Genomic DNA, 16,994 nt, shown 5'->3' with positions numbered 1-16,994 from the left:
CTCTCTCTCTCTTTCTCTCTCCATCCTCTACGTGCTGTTTGCAAAGCTTTGCTAAATCCTGACTCATCGCAGCTCTGGGTCACATGCTGCCGTCCCGGCCCTATCAGGGGCGTCTCCATCCTGCCGCCGCCGCCGCTGGCTTAGAGGACACATCATCTCCCCTTGAGGTCCTGCATCCCTCTCCAGCTTCGTCCTCTCTCCTTTCTGCCAGCATTTGCTCAGTCTCCCGTTCACCCCTGCCCTGGGAAGGTAAGTGTCTCCCCACTTACTGGCGGGGAGGGCCAGCACCCCCTCCCCGCAGGCAGGGCTCTGCTCCGCACCCTGTGCCCTCCAAACCCCACACGCACTTTGGGGTCCCTGCGGAGATGGACCGCCGCGAGCGGCACGAACAACCGAACTCCCCTCACTCCCTCCCCCTGCTCCTCCCACCTCCTGCTCCTCACCCCCACCCTTCTCACTTTTCTTTCATATTTTAATTTCAGGTACTCCCTCCTTCCCTACCCCCGGCAAGCATCATGTCAGATGTGAACCTAGGGGAACTGCAGGCGGGGGGCGAGCAGCCAGCATAGGGGGTGCTCCCAAGGGCACTGCCGGGAGGAGCCCTTACCTGCGGGCGGGCAGTGGTGGGGAGCAGGCACAGCTTGGCCCGGGCACTGCCGGGGAAAGGCCCCAGCCCCAGCGCAGAGCGGCCCCCCCGGGCCCCCCCAGGCGCTGGCACAAGCACAAGCGCTCGCCGGCTCCCGGGGGGAGGGAGGGAGGAGAAGGGATGTTTTCCTGTCCGCACAACCCCACGCCACCCAGGGGAGGGGGGGCAGCAGGGAGAGGAGGTGGCAACCAAGCAAGCAATAGCTGCAGCAGCCACGACACTGCAGCAGTGCGGGCTTCCCGGGAGCAGTGCCCAGCCCGGGGGGGTGGCAGCAGCACAGGGGGCTGGTGGCAGTGGCCTGGGGGAGAGGGCTTCGCCCTGCCGGCCTGCCTGGCAGGGAGGGGGAATAGCTGCAGCGCCAGCCCCAGCGAGACCATGCCCTCGCAACGAGCAGTGCCCACAGGAAGGCACTGCAGCAGCGCCAGCCTCCCCCGGGTGCCCAGCCCAGCCCCTGCTCAGGGAGAGGCTGCCCAGCTCCAGCCTGGCTCCTCTTCCTCGCTGTGGTCCGCGAGCTCCTGCCTATGGCTCCATCCCAATCCTTTATCCTGGCTTATCCGTCTCTGACCTCCTTTCAGGACAGTGCAGCTGATGCCAGGGATTTCAGGATGGTTCTTTGTGCTTTTTGAAGGAGGGCAAATGCAGGGGGACATGGGGCAGCAACGCAAGTGCAGGGGAGGGTTTTAAAGGTCTGAGAGGGGAGGAAAGACCCAGGGAGTGGTGGGATGGGGCAGGCAAAGCTGGATTTGGGGGTGTTGTTTGGCTTCCTCGAAGCTGGCCCCAACAGGGGCAGGTGGATGTGACCACGGGCACCATGACCACATAAGCAGAGAGGCATGGGTCTTGCTGTCAAAGATCACTAGTGGGGTCCTGTTCCTTGCTCCCCGTGGAGGCTGTTGGGGCACGGCCGGGGCACTGCCGCAAGGGAAGCTCGCATCTGCGCGGGCATGGCTCTGGAGGAAGTTCCCGCGGTGTGTGCCAGATGGTGCGAGGAGCGCCGCCAAAGCGGCTGACGGGGGATCCCAGCCCAGATGGACATGGTGGAGAGCCCTGCGCAGGCTCTAGAGAGCCCCGATGTTGCTGAGAAACTCCCCAGTATGGGAAGCTCTTGCTGAAACTTCAGAGCAGAGCAATTCCCTCACACCCGCCTGATTTCCACCCACCCGAGGCAACAGGGCCAAGAGCTGACTCTGACGCCCCCCAGCCTGCTTCGTCACTGCTCTCAGTGCCGTGATGTGCCATTTGCAGCCCCTGGCTCCGCGCTGAGCCCCCGTGCTGGCCGTCCCTCCCGCCAGACTCTCACACGCACCACGGCACGGGTCTGACCCCGGGCTTGGCCTCCGCACAAAGTTTTGCGTGGGGCTGGCCCTGCTCAGGCTTGAGTGAATCATCCGTGGGAGCCAGGGGAGGAAAACGTGGTGGGGCTGGGGGCACGGGGCGACCCGCCCCTCGCTGCTGCTCCCTCTCCAGGGACGTGCCGCTCCCCGCCATCACGTGGCCCCGTGCGGAAGGTGGGATGCGAGGGAATGAGTTGTTTTGCACCCCCTCAAGAGCAAAGCAAGAGAAGCTGTGTCAGACAGCCCTCCTCACCCACCAGCCTGTTCCCCACTCCAGGTTTGGCTGGGCACCCCAGAATGCCAGGTTCCCCCATCTGACAGAGATGCCTCCAGGTCTCATCCACTCCCCCAAGCAGAGTGAAGGGACTGACCCAGTCCCCCCGTCCCTTCAGAGCCCTCTCCGCCATGTCTGAGGCGCTGTGGCCTTCAGCAAGACGCTCCTCAGGCCGCCAGCCTCTGCCACGCTCCCAGCGCCTTGCCCAGCGGCTGATGGGGGAACCGGGAAGGCTGAGCCAGGCGCTCGGCCAAGGGGATGGCAGCTCCCCCCACCATGGGCTGCAGAGGGTCCCCGCAGGTCAGTCACCCCCTGCCCTGCCCCAGCAGCTGCCACGCTCAGCCGGCGCCCTGCCTGCTGGCCCGAGCGCTGCATGCTGCCTGGCCCTGGCGGGCACCGTCCTCGCCTGCTGGCAAGGAGAAGGGAGGCGCCGGGAGCTGATGCCCTGTCCTTGGCACTGGGGCTGGGGGCGGCTCCCGGCTGCAACAGCTGCGCCCTCCCTCTCTGCTGCCGGTGGGTGCTGTGGCACCCTCCCTGTCTCCAGAACCCTCCCCATCTCCGGCACCCTCCCCATCTTGTCTCCAGCACCCTCCCCATCTCCGGCACCCTCCATCTCCAGCACTCTCCCTGTCTCCAGCAGCCATGCTCATGCGAGGACCCCTGAGAAGGGGCAGCGCTCAGCCCTGGTGCAGGGAGAGAGGCTGCCATCTGCAGCAAAGGGACAGAATAAATTCTAATAGGTGACTGGTTCCTGGACAAAATTTGGGTAGGTTGCCACACCTGGGGTTTAACAGCAGTTTCTAAATTTCCCTGAGGCAATAGTTTTATCTCCAGCTCCTAAGGGCACTCTTCCTTGAGCTGCCATCTCTCTGTCGGTGTCTTCTCTAGACATTAGAAGGGTGAGCACCACGTCTTGGGTGTTCATCAGAGCTGAACCTCTCCTTCTTCCTCTCCCCCTCCCCCTCCCTCTCCCCCTCCCCCTCCCTATCCCCCTTCCCCTCCCCTTTCCTCCCCTATCCACAGGCTCACCATGGCAGTGGAGAGGATCCATGCCCGTGAGATCCTGGACTCCCGTGGGAACCCCACGGTTGAGGTGGACCTCTATACCCACAAAGGTACGTGGGTGAGGACAAGAGATGGGGGGAAGGTCCTGCCTGCCCTGGCAGAGCTGGCACTGCGCAGCAGCCTGGCACACACCCCGAGAGCGTGAAGGATGAAGGATGAAGGGTCTTCTCCAGCAGCCAGGGAGCCGGGGCAGGAGGCAGCGACCACAGCTCTGCTTGTGGCTCTGCTTGTGCCTGTGCTCAGCGAGTCCACACGTGTACTGGGCACATCGTGACGAGACAGCTGGCTGCTGTGTATGTGACTCAAGCCACGTGCCTGCTAGTAGCAGGGATGGAAAGTTTCATTAACATAAATCTGTTTACCTTCTTATTTACCTCTCCTGTGGGTCAGGCTGCCTCTGGAACCAGTAGGAGGGCTGAGGAGCCAGGCTTCTACCCATCACCCATAGTTCAGGGACCAGTGGGGACCTCTGGGTGCCTGAGATCCAGGTTTCTCAGTCTGGAAGTGCTGGGTACATTTATTTCTGCCACCCTGGTGCTGCACCTCGGAGAAGACCAGCCAGGAGCAGCCAGCCAGCGGGGCCACACATTTGCACAAGTGGTTGCCACCGTTTCCCCAAACAAGCAGGACACAACTGGTGCCTGAGGGCTTTCCCTCTTCACCCTCCGCTTGTCTCACACCATGTTTTGCTGTTTCCCAGGCATGTTTCGAGCAGCGGTCCCCAGCGGCGCGTCCACTGGCATCTATGAAGCGCTGGAGCTGCGAGACAATGACAAGTCGCGTTTCCTCGGGAAAGGTGGGGAGATGCTGCCGACCCCATCCCCAGCACTGCTGTGGGCAGGGCCCCACCAGAGGGTACCACTCACCCGCTGGCATGACACGGCTGCGCCCCACTGCCCTCAGGGAGACAGCAGAGGCACAGACCTAGCGTAAAGTGAAAGATCAGGCCTCGATCTTCTCTCACTGCCTCCTTCTCTGTCTCTCTATCGGTCCTCGCCCTCCCTCTTTCCACTCTCCTCTTTGCCTCACCCTCTCTCTCTCTCTTTCTCTCTGTCTTTTCCCTTCTTTAGGGGTCCTGCAGGCCGTGGATCATATCAACAGCACTGTCGCCCCAGCTCTCGTGGGCTCTGTAAGGATTTCTCTTTGTTTTGCCTTGTCCAACGCTTACTCTGGTCTGTCTCTGTCCCCTGATCTCTGTTTCTGCCTCTCTTCATCTCACTGGGTTAACAGACATAGTGATGCTCTCTGTGACCACGGGCACTCCACTCCTGCCCTCCATGCCTGTGTGTCTCCACAGCAATCTTTTCTTGGGGTGGGAAGGATTTAATGCTACCTGGTCCACCGCAGCATCCGTACCACATAACTAGTCCCCTTAACTCTCCCTGTAGAGCTGTCTGCCTCTTCCAGGTGTGCTCCTCCTCAAGCACTGAGTCTCCCCTACATGTCTGTGGCCTCACACCCGTTCGTCCCACCCACCAGTCATGGTGGGATGAGCGATGACCATGATGTGCAAGGGCTGGCAGCCCCCCCAGCATGGCTTTGCGGGTCAGTGGTCTCACATCTGCAACCCAGTTGTACCTGGAGCCTGCTCTGAAGAGAGCCGAGGTCAAGCCACGCATTAGACCCTGTGCAGCTCCTGGACGGGGGGTGTCTGGCTGAGACCCCAGCTCTCTCCACCCCATAAAAATACCTGGCCTGGTAGTGGGCTGCCTGTGTGGGGGCTAATCCTGCTCTCTGCCTCGCTGCTGGGGATGGATCCATCCAGCCTACAGGCACTTGCTTGAGGTTGAGCATGCATTGTTGTTCTGCCCAGCTTCTGTGTGGCCCCAGCACCACAAAGCTTCCTGGAAGCTGCCAGAAGGCTGGGTGAGCCCCTGGGGTGGGGTGGGGGGCTGCAGCTGAGCCCCCCCTCCGGCATGGGTATGTCCACACTGCACCGCAGCAACATCGTCGTGGTTACCTCACCTACCTGACCGTATAGCGAGGCACTCGTTTCCAGAGCTTTCTGTGTATGTGTCCCCCCACAAGCTAAAAAGGTTCCTGTACCCCCAGCTTCTCCATCAGCGCCTCCTTCCTTGCACACCAGAGCCAGCAGCTCGTCACAGCCCCCCCTCCTCAGGAGCTGTTTCTTCCTTGCAGGGCCTCTCTGTTGTGGATCAAGAGAAGATCGACAATTTGATGCTTGAGATGGATGGCACAGAGAACAAATGTAATTCATGCTTTTTTTTTTTTTTTTTTTGGCCTGGGGAGGAAAGAGCATGGGAGGGCGCAGGGCTGGAGCAGGAGCACTGGCAGGGCTGGAGCAGGGGCACCCGCTGGGCAGGGGGTTGCTGCCTGAGAAGCCCAACTCCTCCTTGCTTCTGCCTGCAGCCAAGTTCGGTGCCAATGCTATCCTGGGGGTTTCGCTGGCCGTCTGCAAGGCGGGAGCTGCGGAGAAGGATGTCCCCCTGTACCGGCACATTGCTGACCTGGCTGGCAACTCTGATCTCATCCTTCCTGTGCCAGTAAGGTTCCTTCATCCTTGACACCCACCTTCAGAAACTCCAAAAGAAACTTCAAAGGGTGTGTTGGGAGGGAGAGCAGGAAGGGACATAGTGCTGACCATCAGCTGAGTGCATGGCACTCGTCAAGGCCTGAGATTTGTCAGGTTTCCAGACAGAAAAGCGGGGCCGGAGTAGGACATGGCAGGGGTTGTGGTGGGGGTTGGCTGAGGATCTCGCTCTTGGCACAAGAACCAGAGTGCGTCATGTGAACCCTCTGGGGCACAATTCAAAACACACGGGTCTTCATAGCCGGGGTAGCTGCACTGTGAAACTCCCTCACAACAGGTGTTGTGGGTGCCAGAATTTTCTTGGAGTCGAGGAGGAAGGTCCTGGAAGAGAGACTGACAGCTTTGCTGATAAACACACAGAGCACAGATAAACACGGATAGTTCGGGAGATGTCTGGGAGGGAAACAGGTGGGAAAGTTCTCTCCAGCCATTTGCTTTGAGCCACCGTTGGGAGGAAGACCCTGGGCTTTTACACCTTTGGTCTGGTGCATTGTAGCTGATGCGTTCCGTCACCCTGTGGGACGTGGCAGGAACGGGCACGCTGGCTCGCTGGGGAGCCTCCTCTAGGTGGTGCCAGGGCCCGTTCCTTCAGCTCTGATCACTTACTGACTCTTCCAGGCTTTCAACGTGATCAATGGAGGTTCCCACGCAGGCAACAAACTGGCCATGCAGGAATTCATGATCCTGCCTGTGGGGGCTGAGAGCTTCCGCGATGCCATGCGCATCGGGGCTGAAGTCTATCACAACCTCAAGAGCGTCATCAAGGAGAAGTATGGCAAAGATGCTACCAATGTGGGTGATGAGGGAGGCTTTGCCCCCAACATCCTGGAAAACAGTGAAGGTGAGAGCTCTGCAGAGGTGGGGTGCCCCTGACTGCAGTGCTCCGGCTTCCTATACCCAGCTCACAGCGCTCCCCAAAGATTGCTTCAAAATACGATGCCTCAGTGTCATTGACCCTGTGTTAGGCAGCGGTTTCTAAGGTCCTTCTCCATGGCGTGGCCTTGGCCTGCTACAGCCTCTCCATACAAAACTTTCCTGCATGTGCACGCTTTTCCAAGGCCTCCCCACAGCTCAGAGACAAGCCGCAGGATTGTACTTCAGTTCTCCCTAGTCCCTTTGGACATGGCCCCCACAGCTCCTTGGCATGTCTCTGTCGCACTCTGGGCTCCCTTCCACCTCCCCTGTCGCACCGCCAGGCTCTCAGAACGCTCCCGGAGGAGGTTCCCGCTGGAGGGTAGAGCTGTCTGCATGGGCTGGCCCTCCTGAATGCAGCTGTCCTCCTCACAGCTCTGGAGCTCCTCAAGGAAGCCATCGACAAGGCAGGCTACACGGACAAGATTGTCATTGGTATGGATGTGGCAGCCTCCGAGTTCTACCGTGATGGCAAATACGACCTGGACTTCAAGTCCCCAGATGACCCAAGCCGCTACATTTCTGCAGATGAGCTGGGCGACCTCTATCAAAGCTTTGTACGTGATTATCCAGGTGAGCTTCCGTGCCTGGCAGCAGGGAATTGGTGCTGGTGTCACACACTTCACAGGCGCGTACCCTCTGGTTTTGGGGTGGGGAGGGAGGCAGCTTTGACTCATGTCTCTCACGTTGCCCCTTCAGTGGTCTCCATTGAGGACCCTTTTGACCAAGATGACTGGGAGGCCTGGTCCAAGTTCACAGCCAATGTGGGGATTCAGATAGTGGGAGATGACCTGACGGTGACAAACCCTAAGCGCATCGAGAGAGCTGTTGAAGAGAAGGCCTGCAACTGCCTCCTGCTCAAAGTCAACCAGATTGGGTCCGTCACGGAGGCCATCCAAGCGTAAGTCCAGCCCACTGCCCTCGTCGTCCGCTGGAGGGGCTGGTGCTGAGCCACAGCAGGGTGTCACGCTGCCCGCTGGTGAGCAGGCTTTTGTCTCCACCCAAGTGTAGGGTGCTGCGGGTGGGAGGAGAGGGTGCTGGGATCCCACCCTGTGCCGCCGGCGGTTATAGGAGTGGGAGCTCCTGACCACGTTTCTTGCTCATGGCAGCTGCAAGCTGGCCCAGGAGAATGGCTGGGGTGTGATGGTGAGCCATCGATCTGGGGAGACCGAGGACACCTTCATTGCTGACCTGGTTGTAGGACTGTGCACTGGGCAGGTAGGTGAGACCTGGGCCATGCACAAGCCTGGAGGAAAGCAAAGAGGGGCTAAGACAGAATCCCCTGCCCCACCACAGTAAACTGGTGCAAGCCATAACAGTTTCTTACAGCATTTGTTTTGGGGATTGCTTTGCAGATAAAGACGGGTGCTCCCTGCAGGTCTGAACGCCTGGCTAAGTACAACCAGCTCATGAGGTAAGGGGCTCCAGGGACAGGAACGCAGAAGAGAGGATGGGGTAGTGACTGATGGGAGCGGGAGAAGCTGCAAGCCCAGGGGCTTGCAGGAGAAATGTTACAAAGGCATGGCTGGAGCTGGCAACGGGGTCCCGGGAGGTGTCTGGAGCAGACCCCTTCCCTCTGCCTCGGCATGGGGGTGCAGCCCCACAGGCGTGGGAGCTGGCAGGAGCTGAGCTCCTCCGGCCGCGTCAGCTCCCTGCTGGTGCCCTGTCCCACCGGCACCGCTGCTCCCGGGCAGCAAGGGCCTGATGTGTGCTGTCTCTCTCTCTCCTGCAGGATTGAGGAAGAGCTGGGCGACGAAGCACGCTTTGCCGGACACAACTTTCGCAACCCAAGTGTTCTTTGAACATTGTCCCCAGGGCACAGCCACCCTGCTGCTCTTTCCCACCTCACAGACTCTGAAGCCCCCTCCCTCTACCGCTCCCTTTTTTGCTCTTTCTCCCCCCTCTGCCACCTGGTTCCCTCTCACCTCAAACCCCTCAAGTTCAGGTGTCCCCGGCTAGATGTACCCAGGTGAAGGATGAGAGAGAGGCCTGCACCCTGTCCCTTGCTTTGGGGTCATAAGCATTTCTGGATCTAGGCATCGTGTGTCTTTTGTTTGGAGTTTTTGTGTGCAGGGCTGCGTCTGAGCCACTCTGTTCACGTGTTAGACTAAGGCAGCATGCTGCCCACAGGGTGTGTTTCCCTCAGACACCGAAGCATGTACGGTGAACATCTGTGCGTCGTTGGCTGGTGTGTTTGGGCAAGTGTCGCACCCGTAGCTGTGTCCGGACGAGTGTCGCCAGTGGCTCGCTCTCGTTGTGCATGCGTAGGTGTACGTGTACCAGCCCACGGCATCCCTGTGCCCGAGGCGTGTGTCCGTCCTGAGCCCCAGGGGGCCCCACGTGGCCCTTCCTCCACCGCGAGTGCTGTGCTGTGTTGGGCTGTGCTTGCCAGCAGCTTAGCATTGACATGCACTGCTGTCCCTCACTGGGTGTGCACGTGTGTGTGTGTGTGCGTGTGGTGTCAGTCTCCGGGTCAGCACAATAGTACTGTGGGGCGATATATTAAAACACATCCGTAAACAAACCCATGCTCTCATTTGCTTCTCGTGACCTTTTCTCTCTTGTTCCCTTCCCTCCTGCACTCCTTCACCCTTTCCTCCGCCCCATAATGTCTGCTTCACCTTCTAGACAGCCCATGCTCAGCCGAGCAACAGACAAACTACAGATCCCGAAACTCAATTAAAATGTATTTCACACCTGAGTTGCCTGGCTTGGCCCCGTAATTCTCTCTACACACCAGCCTTTGGGAAATGGGGACATTTTGCCATCAAAGCAGGAGAGGCTCACACAGAAATGTAACCAAAACAAGCAGAGGGGACCAGCCAAAGAAGATGCCCAGGTACTGCCCTCCCTGCCCCTCCCCATCCTTTTACAGCCTGGTCCCACCACCAGACAGCTGTTGGCCACCTGGCTGGGGAACACCAAGGGGGAGGCAGGCGGGAGGATGGGAGTTGCCCCCCGCCATCTCCACCAAGCCACATTACATGAGGATCTGCTGCTGCACAGGGATTTTAATTGTGCCCTCCACTGATGTAAAGACCTGAGGATGGGCCCCAGGCTAGCTGCCCATGGGGCTCGAGTGATGGAGAACTGGAACAGCAAGGCTTTGGGGGTGAAAAGGCTGATCTCCTCCCCAAAACGGGGCTTGCACAGTGGTGGATGGAGGAGTTGGTGGGACGCCGGTCTCTCTCAGCTCCATCTTGTTTCACGCAGGCAACACAGCGGTGCCGGGGGAAGGCGGCCCATGCTTCAGCCAGGGCCCCAGCAGGCTGAGTGCCAGCAGAGCCCCAGCGCCTGCTCAGCACCGTTAATTCTGGACAGGCTCCAGCGATAGGCGGGAGGCTGGGGGGGTGCCAAAATCCAACTCAGGCTTTGACAAGAGAATAAATGGTAAAGCTGCCTTGCCCACCATCCTTGGTTCATGCTGGTAACCCCTGCCTGCACCTGGGCACGCGCAGGTCCTGCAGACCTCCTGCCCCGCTGCACTGCAGAAACTGTCCAGACCCGGTTTAAGCCATGCATGCTGCCTTGCATTTTGTGATGAGCAGGGAACAACGGGACAGACTGAGGTTGCTCAGCAAGCCCCGAGCCCCCTCGCCTGTCCCCTTGTGCAGACTTCTGAATCGAGAGACACCATTTTAAAACACCGGCATTGCACTGCCGATTCCTTACTAAGCAGCACAGAGAAGGGATTTAGTTCGGGGTGGCAAGACAAAGGCTATGGCACACATGCCTGGCATGGGCAGGAGAGTGGGAGGGAGGATGCAAGGGTGGAGGCAGGGTGGGTTTCTGGGGGGTGGCCAGTGGCTACAGGGCAGATCTCGGTGGCCAGGAGGAGCTTGTGCCCCGGCTGCCAGCCGCCTCTCCCCCAGCTCTCCGTGAAGTCTCCCCATCAGCCTCCCGGGGTAGGGGGGCGGCGCAGCAAAACTTGCCCCAGACTCAAAGCCGCCCCTGGCAGCTGGCGTGTCCAGCGGCACCGCTCGTCCCCACGCCTGAACACCCCCACGCTACCCCGGGGGCGCGGGGGGCCGGGGAGCCGCTGCCGGCCCTACCGAGGATGGGCACCGCGGGAGGATGCTCACACCCCCAAGGGGGGACTGGGGGTAGGGAATGTGGGCACTGTGGGGTGCCAGGGGGACTGTGAGGTGCCAGGGGTGCCGGGGAGGGCCAGGGGGCCGGCTGCCACCCCCGCACGGCGGCGGGGCCGCGGCTGCCGCTGGGAGCTGTAGTCCGGGCGCTGCTCGGGGAAACACTCCATTTTCCCGCACCGGCCCCGCCGCGCCGGCGCTGAGACCCCGCCAGGGGAGAGGGCCCGGCCCCCCCGGCCCGGCCCCGCCGCCAGCCCCCGGCCAGCCCCCGGCCAGCCCCCGCAGCCAGCCCACGCAGCCAGCCCCGCAGCCAGCCCCCGCAGCCAGCCCCCGGCCAGCCCCCGCAGCCAGCCCCCGGCCAGCCCCCGCAGCCAGCCCCCGCAGCCAGCCCCCGGCCAGCCCCCGCAGCCAGCCCCCGGCCAGCCCCCGCAGCCAGCCCCCGCAGCCAGCCCGCGCAGCCAGCCCCCGCAGCCAGCCCCCGGCCAGCCCCCGCAGCCAGCCCCCGCAGCCAGCCCCCGGCCAGCCCCCGGCCAGCCCCCGGCCAGCCCCCGCAGCCAGCCCGCGCAGCCAGCCCCCACAGCCAGCCCCCGGCCAGCCCCCGGCCAGCCCCCGCAGCCAGCCCCCGCAGCCAGCCCCCGGCCAGCCCCCGCAGCCAGCCCCCGGCCAGCCCCCGCAGCCAGCCCCCGCAGCCAGCCCCCGGCCAGCCCCCGCAGCCAGCCCCCGGCCAGCCCCCGCAGCCAGCCCCCGCAGCCAGCCCGCGCAGCCAGCCCCCGCAGCCAGCCCCCGGCCAGCCCCCGGCCAGCCCCCGCAGCCAGCCCGCGCAGCCAGCCCCCGCAGCCAGCCCCCGGCCAGCCCCCGGCCAGCCCCCGCAGCCAGCCCGCGCAGCCAGCCCACGCAGCCAGCCCCCGGCCAGCCCCCGGCCAGCCCCCGCAGCCAGCCCCCACAGCCAGCCCCCGGCCAGCCCCCGCAGCCAGCCCGCGCAGCCAGCCCCGCAGCCAGCCCCCACAGCCAGCCCCCGGCCAGCCCCCGCAGCCAGCCCCGCAGCCAGCCCACGCAGCCAGCCTCGCAGCCAGCCCCCGCAGCCAGCCCCCGGCCAGCCCCCGCAGCCAGCCCCCGGCCAGCCCCCGCAGCCAGCCCCCGCAGCCAGCCCCCGGCCAGCCCCCGCAGCCAGCCCCGCTGCCAGTCCCCCGGCCAGGCCCGGGCCAGCCCGGCCCCGAGCAGCGGGGTTTTGCGGCGGGAGGTGCCGCTGGTGCGGGCGCTGCCCTCCCGCCCGCCTTTGTTGTGGGCGCCGGGATCTCGCAAACGCCGCGGCTGTGGCTCGGCCGGCAGGGCGGGTTTCGGGAATAAAGTTTCTCAGCTTTCATATTCCCAAGAGCATCTCGCGCATCTCCCCCTCCATTTGTCACTTTTTGTGCGAGGAGGGGAAGCAGGTGCCCGAGGTGGCCGGTGCTGCCCGCTGAAATGCAGCAGCGCTGCCACATCAGGGAGCGGGTGCAGATGCCCCTGCGTTGTGGCAAGAATTTGCCAGTGAGGTGTTGCCACATCCCTGTGTCAGGGAAGATTAGTGGAAGCGCGGAGGTGATGTGAATGCATCGCACCGTAAGGGTGCCTCACCTTGGTGCCTTTTCTAAATCAATTTGCCACTGGTGGCACAACGTATAAAAGGAATATATGACCCTGGTATGTTTGCTTGGGTCGCTGCAAATACTTATCCTTAGCCAACGCATCAGATGTTTGCTGCTTTCTTTGTGCCTCGGTGGCAGGGATGTGGTTGTGGTTCCTTTGTGACAGCAATGCCCAAGCACCTACTCTTCCTGCACCTGTGGCCTTCTGCTGGACAAGCCGCCATCTCCATCAGATTGCCACGTTACAACATGCATCCAGTCCGCCCCGAGGTGGGCTGGGGATGTGGCAATATCTGTCAAGGGAAACATTTGCTGGGTTGGTTTTCTTTCGACTCTCCAACCACGCGCTGTTTAGATGGCATTTTCAGATCCGTGTCCAGCTGTTAAAGGGATAATTTACCTGCCCCCACCTCACCCCTGCTGCCGCCTGCAGAAGCGTTCCTTCGTTCCTGCCTAGGTGCCAGGGCCCATGAAGGAGCTGGAAGGGGAGGTGCCACTGGACTGGGCTGCCTCTAGAGTGCACAGGAAGCCCTAACGATGAAGAGCTACTGAATTTCTCCGGTATCTTTTTGTCTCTCTCAAGAACGATAGGGTGGTGTTCAGCCTTGGGAAACCAACATCATCAGAGACGCTCTTCTGCTGAACATCTGACAAGAGGTCCAAAAATATGGGTGCTGGGTAATTCCTGTAAGGCACTGGGCGCCTTACTCAAATGAACAGCATGTGGCCCTGTTGCTGGAAGGCTAAACATGGGCAGCTTGGACGCCTTGCCAGGACATAGCGAAGGTTGCTCTCTGGGCAAAGATCAGCTTACTAGAGCATTGCACGTCTCGGTGTGGAAGGAGCTGTAACTGTGTGCCATGCCATGTACAGGGGAGATAAAATACCTCTGTAAATGATGCAGGTTCAACAGTTTGGGGTAACCCGTGCATATCCTGGGGGTCCCTGCTGGCACAGAGCACATCCCACCATGCCTCGGAAATCAGCTGCGTGACTGTAACACACTGGCACATATAGCGGACAACGAAACTGGGGTGATGGGGGTTACCACCCTTGCCCCTCACTTCTACAGGCTGTCAGAGTGGCACATGAATGAACCTCCACAATTAACACCTCCCTGAGCTGCAGCCCAGGCCCAATTAGCTAGATTAAGTGGTAAACTGAGGCAGCTCATTGTTCATTACCAGTCACTGAGCTGTCTTTGCCATGTGGCCAGCCATTGCTGACAGACTGGTGAGAATGGGTGAGGAGGTTTACAACTTTCTCAGTGTTTCATTTACCCATGGACACCAGTTTGCAGGTGTTATTTGTCCGAGTTTAGGACAGCAAGCCGGGAGGAGCTACCCTGGGTGGCCCTGGCTAGTTCTGGCTTGGGGAGAGCCTTTCCCCAGGCCCGATGCGGGCTACAGGGCTGGCTTGCTTGGTCTTGTCATCAAGGAGATAACTGTGTGCTGTGTGTCGGGAGGGGAAGCGGGGCTCTGTGCATTTTTAGCATCCCAGTTTCACAGTAAAATTGAGATGGGAAGGGATGTCCGGAGCTCTCCACTCCAAACTCCTACATCATGTACATCCTACAGATGCCGCTACATCAGCATCTGTCTTCTGTGCCCTGTTACTGTAGGAAGATGACATCCCAGGCGAGGCCTCTCATTTCACAGGATGTTGTTGTCTGTCCCCTGGCAGAACTGGAGAGCAGAGGGATGATGCAGCTGCAGAGACCTCACGAGGTGGCACGTCCCATCTCCCTGCTCCAAGGAAGGACCAGCTGCACACCAGTGAGTTTGGTACCTGCTTGCCAAGCCGCCTAGCTGGCTCACGGGCTCCCCGAGTCATTTATCTGTCCTGAAGACACAGCTAACAGCGCTCTTGGCTTGCCCAAGGTCTTCAATCTGTTGATTTCAAAGGTGAGATAATTTTATTATTTCCCATGTTCTGCAGCACAGTCTGCCTTGGTCTCTCCACACAAGCACAGAGGACCGCTTGTGTTTCTTGTGTCTATTTGCTGCTTACGCCCAGCGCCCTGAACTGGAGCGGAGCGTGGTTTTATCCAGCAGCGACTTGGCCATGTGGATTTCTGAGTGGGAAGGGGAAAATAGGGGTCACCTTTGGGAAGGCTGCGGCACAGCCCCTGTGTCAGCCCCCCTCGCAGCCCCCTGTAAGCTTTCTGGTCACATCCTCCATGGAGGGATCCTGCCCTCAGCCAGCCGCAGAGCCAGGGGAAGTCCTGACCAGCACTGTCTTCAATCACTTGTCATTTTCATCCTGCTGGCCAAAAACCTCAGCCTTATTAGTGGAGATGCTGCTTTTTGCCCACAAGCAAGCCCTCAGAAGTCAGGATTACACAAATGCAAACTGTTGCCCTGCCCGCACCCCCAGTCCTGCTTCTTTTTTGAATCACCTCTGATGTTTTTTCATAAACTAAGACGGCAGGCTTCGGAGGAGGCAGGCCGCCTTCACGTGGCTTCTTGAAATAACGCTAAACCTAGGGAGATTCTTCATGAGGCATTGCGGTGCCCACCTCTCTTATGGAAATAATTATTGACACTAAAATCTTGATAATAAATCTAATGTTTGTTTGAGTCAAAATTTTGAACTCAGGCAGCTGAGCTGGTTGTGGGAGACCATGATGTGAGAACTGCTGGGGGCTTGGTGCTGTGGTTAAACAAACTCAGTATTGCATGTTACTGGCCCAGCAGGCGCTGGGACTGAAGCAACACTGGTTGCTGCAGCTTTCACGGAGGCTCTTCCCCAAATCGCAGACCTTAGGGATCTGGATGTTTTGTTCAGCATCCAGGAAACAGGGATTTTGACAAGATCTTCCTCCTTCATGCATCATCACTTTGGGCTCTAAGTGTCACACTCATTATGAGCTTGGGACACAAGGCTGTCAACTCCTAAGGTAACGGCTTGAAGCAGCCGTGACAACCGAAAACGCTACTACCTCTAGAGCAATAATAACATTATTTCTCATTTTCTGGGGCTCAGCTTGGTGAGACATTGTGGAGCGGATAATGCTTACCCCTGTGCTCAGCATCAGCAGGGTGCTCTCTTCAATGCAGTGCCTCTGCAAAATGGGATTGGGAAACGATTCGGACCCAACCGCCCAAAATCAGTGGGAGTTTTTGCAAATGTTAGCTGTGTTTTTTTCAATCTCCCGCTCCACCGGTGGAAACCAGAGAGTCCTAGGGAATGACAGCACTCCAGGATTGCTGCTGACAGGGCTGAGGTGCTTGGCAAGAGTCAAAACAAAGAGGCAGGTTGGGGAGAAGGGTGGATGAAGGAACGCATGAGGGCTGGAGATGTGGGGTGTGCTTATGTTGTGCAACAGGGTGCTGCTTGCCAGCAGAGCTGACTCGGGGACGAGAGGCACCCAGAGCAATGGCACAGCCAGGGTAATAAGAAGGGAGGCCCTGGAACGGCACGTAACCCCTGGGAAAAGGGTGTGGGACAAATGTGCCGGGAGCCACAGGCTAGTGAAGGTGGTGTGGGGACATGGTTGTCACCATTGTTAAGGCGTTTGGGTGATCAGCGCTACAGAAAAACCCGCGGGGGGATGAACACGCCTTGCTCAGCGCCGTTTGGATGGCTGTACAGTAACTAGCGCTCGGAGCCATGTTCACGGACAATGAGACTCACCGAACCCAGCCCCCCAGGGGCACCCCCCGCCCGCCGCCCGGGGCTGCTTTGCCATTGCACTCCGGGGCGAGGGGGCACCCGGTGGGGGCCTGCCCGTGCCCACCCGGTGACCCTCCTCCAGCCCCGCGGGCGGCCCGGGCACAGCTGGGGGGTGCCCCCGCAACGGGACGAGCAGCCTTGGGGTGCAAGGGGCTCCGGGTCCGGCCAGACCCCCGAGGTGGCAGAGCCAGTGGGGCCCCCCCTCGCCCCCTCCCCAAAGTCTTCCTTCGACGGCAACTTTTCCAAAATGGCCACGCACGCCCTCGGTGGGGCCGGGCGGCGGCGGGGCTGGGGGGGCGGCAGCGCTCCGGGCACACCCGGGGGGCACGGTTCGCGTTTTTAACACGTGGGTGCCCCGCAGCCCCTCCCTCACGCTGAGGCAGCCTTCGCGGGGGGGGGGAAGGGGGGGGGATGCGGCGCCAGGCCCGCGCCAGCCACCCTGCCCCCACCCCGCAGCCCTACCGCTGCCGTTTTAGGGGGGGCCGGGGACACCGGGACCCCCCCAGTCCCCGGGACGGCCCCCGCTAAGGCTCGGCCTTTGTGCCGTTGCCTGGTAACCGGGCGGGGGATGGGAGGCGGCGGAGTGGGGTGTGCGGTGGGGGGATGCGCGCTGCCGCGGCGCGCCCCCGCCCCACGCTGCATGCTGATGAGCGCCGGGCAGGCGCCCCCCCCTCCCCAGGTTCTCCCCCCCCCCGCCAAGAGGGTCCGGCCTTTGTGGCGGCGAGGCGAGCCGGGCGCGGCCGCGCTGGCTGCCCGTGGGGTCTCCCCCCGCGGGCCCGTCTCGGGTGGGTTCGGGTGGGCGGGGGGTGTTTCGCGGGGCCCCT

The 16,994-nt window shown here is 61.0% G+C and overlaps 1 protein-coding gene across 2 annotated transcripts; it reads left to right on the top strand.

The window, feature by feature from the left end:
• The first annotated feature begins 46 nt into the window (after positions 1–46).
• On the top strand, positions 47–9,306 carry ENO2 (enolase 2). 2 transcript variants are annotated; one of them, XM_080392587.1, is made up of 12 exons: positions 122–249; positions 3,278–3,369; positions 4,020–4,115; positions 4,390–4,448; positions 5,459–5,528; positions 5,690–5,823; positions 6,489–6,711; positions 7,158–7,355; positions 7,482–7,683; positions 7,892–8,000; positions 8,138–8,196; positions 8,515–9,306. In XM_080392587.1, exons 2-12 carry the CDS (start codon positions 3,285–3,287, stop codon positions 8,582–8,584), a joined length of 1,305 nt encoding a protein of 434 aa, XP_080248713.1. In that variant the 5' UTR covers positions 122–249; positions 3,278–3,284; the 3' UTR covers positions 8,585–9,306. The 2 variants fall into 2 exon arrangements, with proteins under 2 accessions (XP_080248712.1, XP_080248713.1); XM_080392586.1 differs by lacking the exon at positions 4,390–4,448 and having other exon boundaries at positions 47–249.
• Positions 9,307–16,994: the final 7,688 nt, after the last annotated feature.

Source organism: Falco punctatus (genome assembly GCF_963210335.1).
Source record: "Falco punctatus genome assembly, chromosome: 6".
NCBI classification, from domain to species: Eukaryota; Metazoa; Chordata; class Aves; order Falconiformes; family Falconidae; genus Falco; species Falco punctatus.
Note: the sequence above shows the minus strand (reverse complement) of the source record. Positions and strands in the feature narration are given on the sequence as shown.

Excerpts from the sequence above, each read along its gene's own strand:
- ENO2 (XM_080392586.1), top strand. The coding sequence starts at position 84 with ATGCTGCCGTCCCGGCCCTATCAGGGGCGTCTCCATCCTGCCGCCGCC. Across the intron at positions 5,824-6,488 it reads ATCTCATCCTTCCTGTGCCA|GCTTTCAACGTGATCAATGG; the intron begins GTAAGGTTCCTT and ends TGACTCTTCCAG. Across the intron at positions 7,356-7,481 it reads CTTTGTACGTGATTATCCAG|TGGTCTCCATTGAGGACCCT; the intron begins GTGAGCTTCCGT and ends TTGCCCCTTCAG.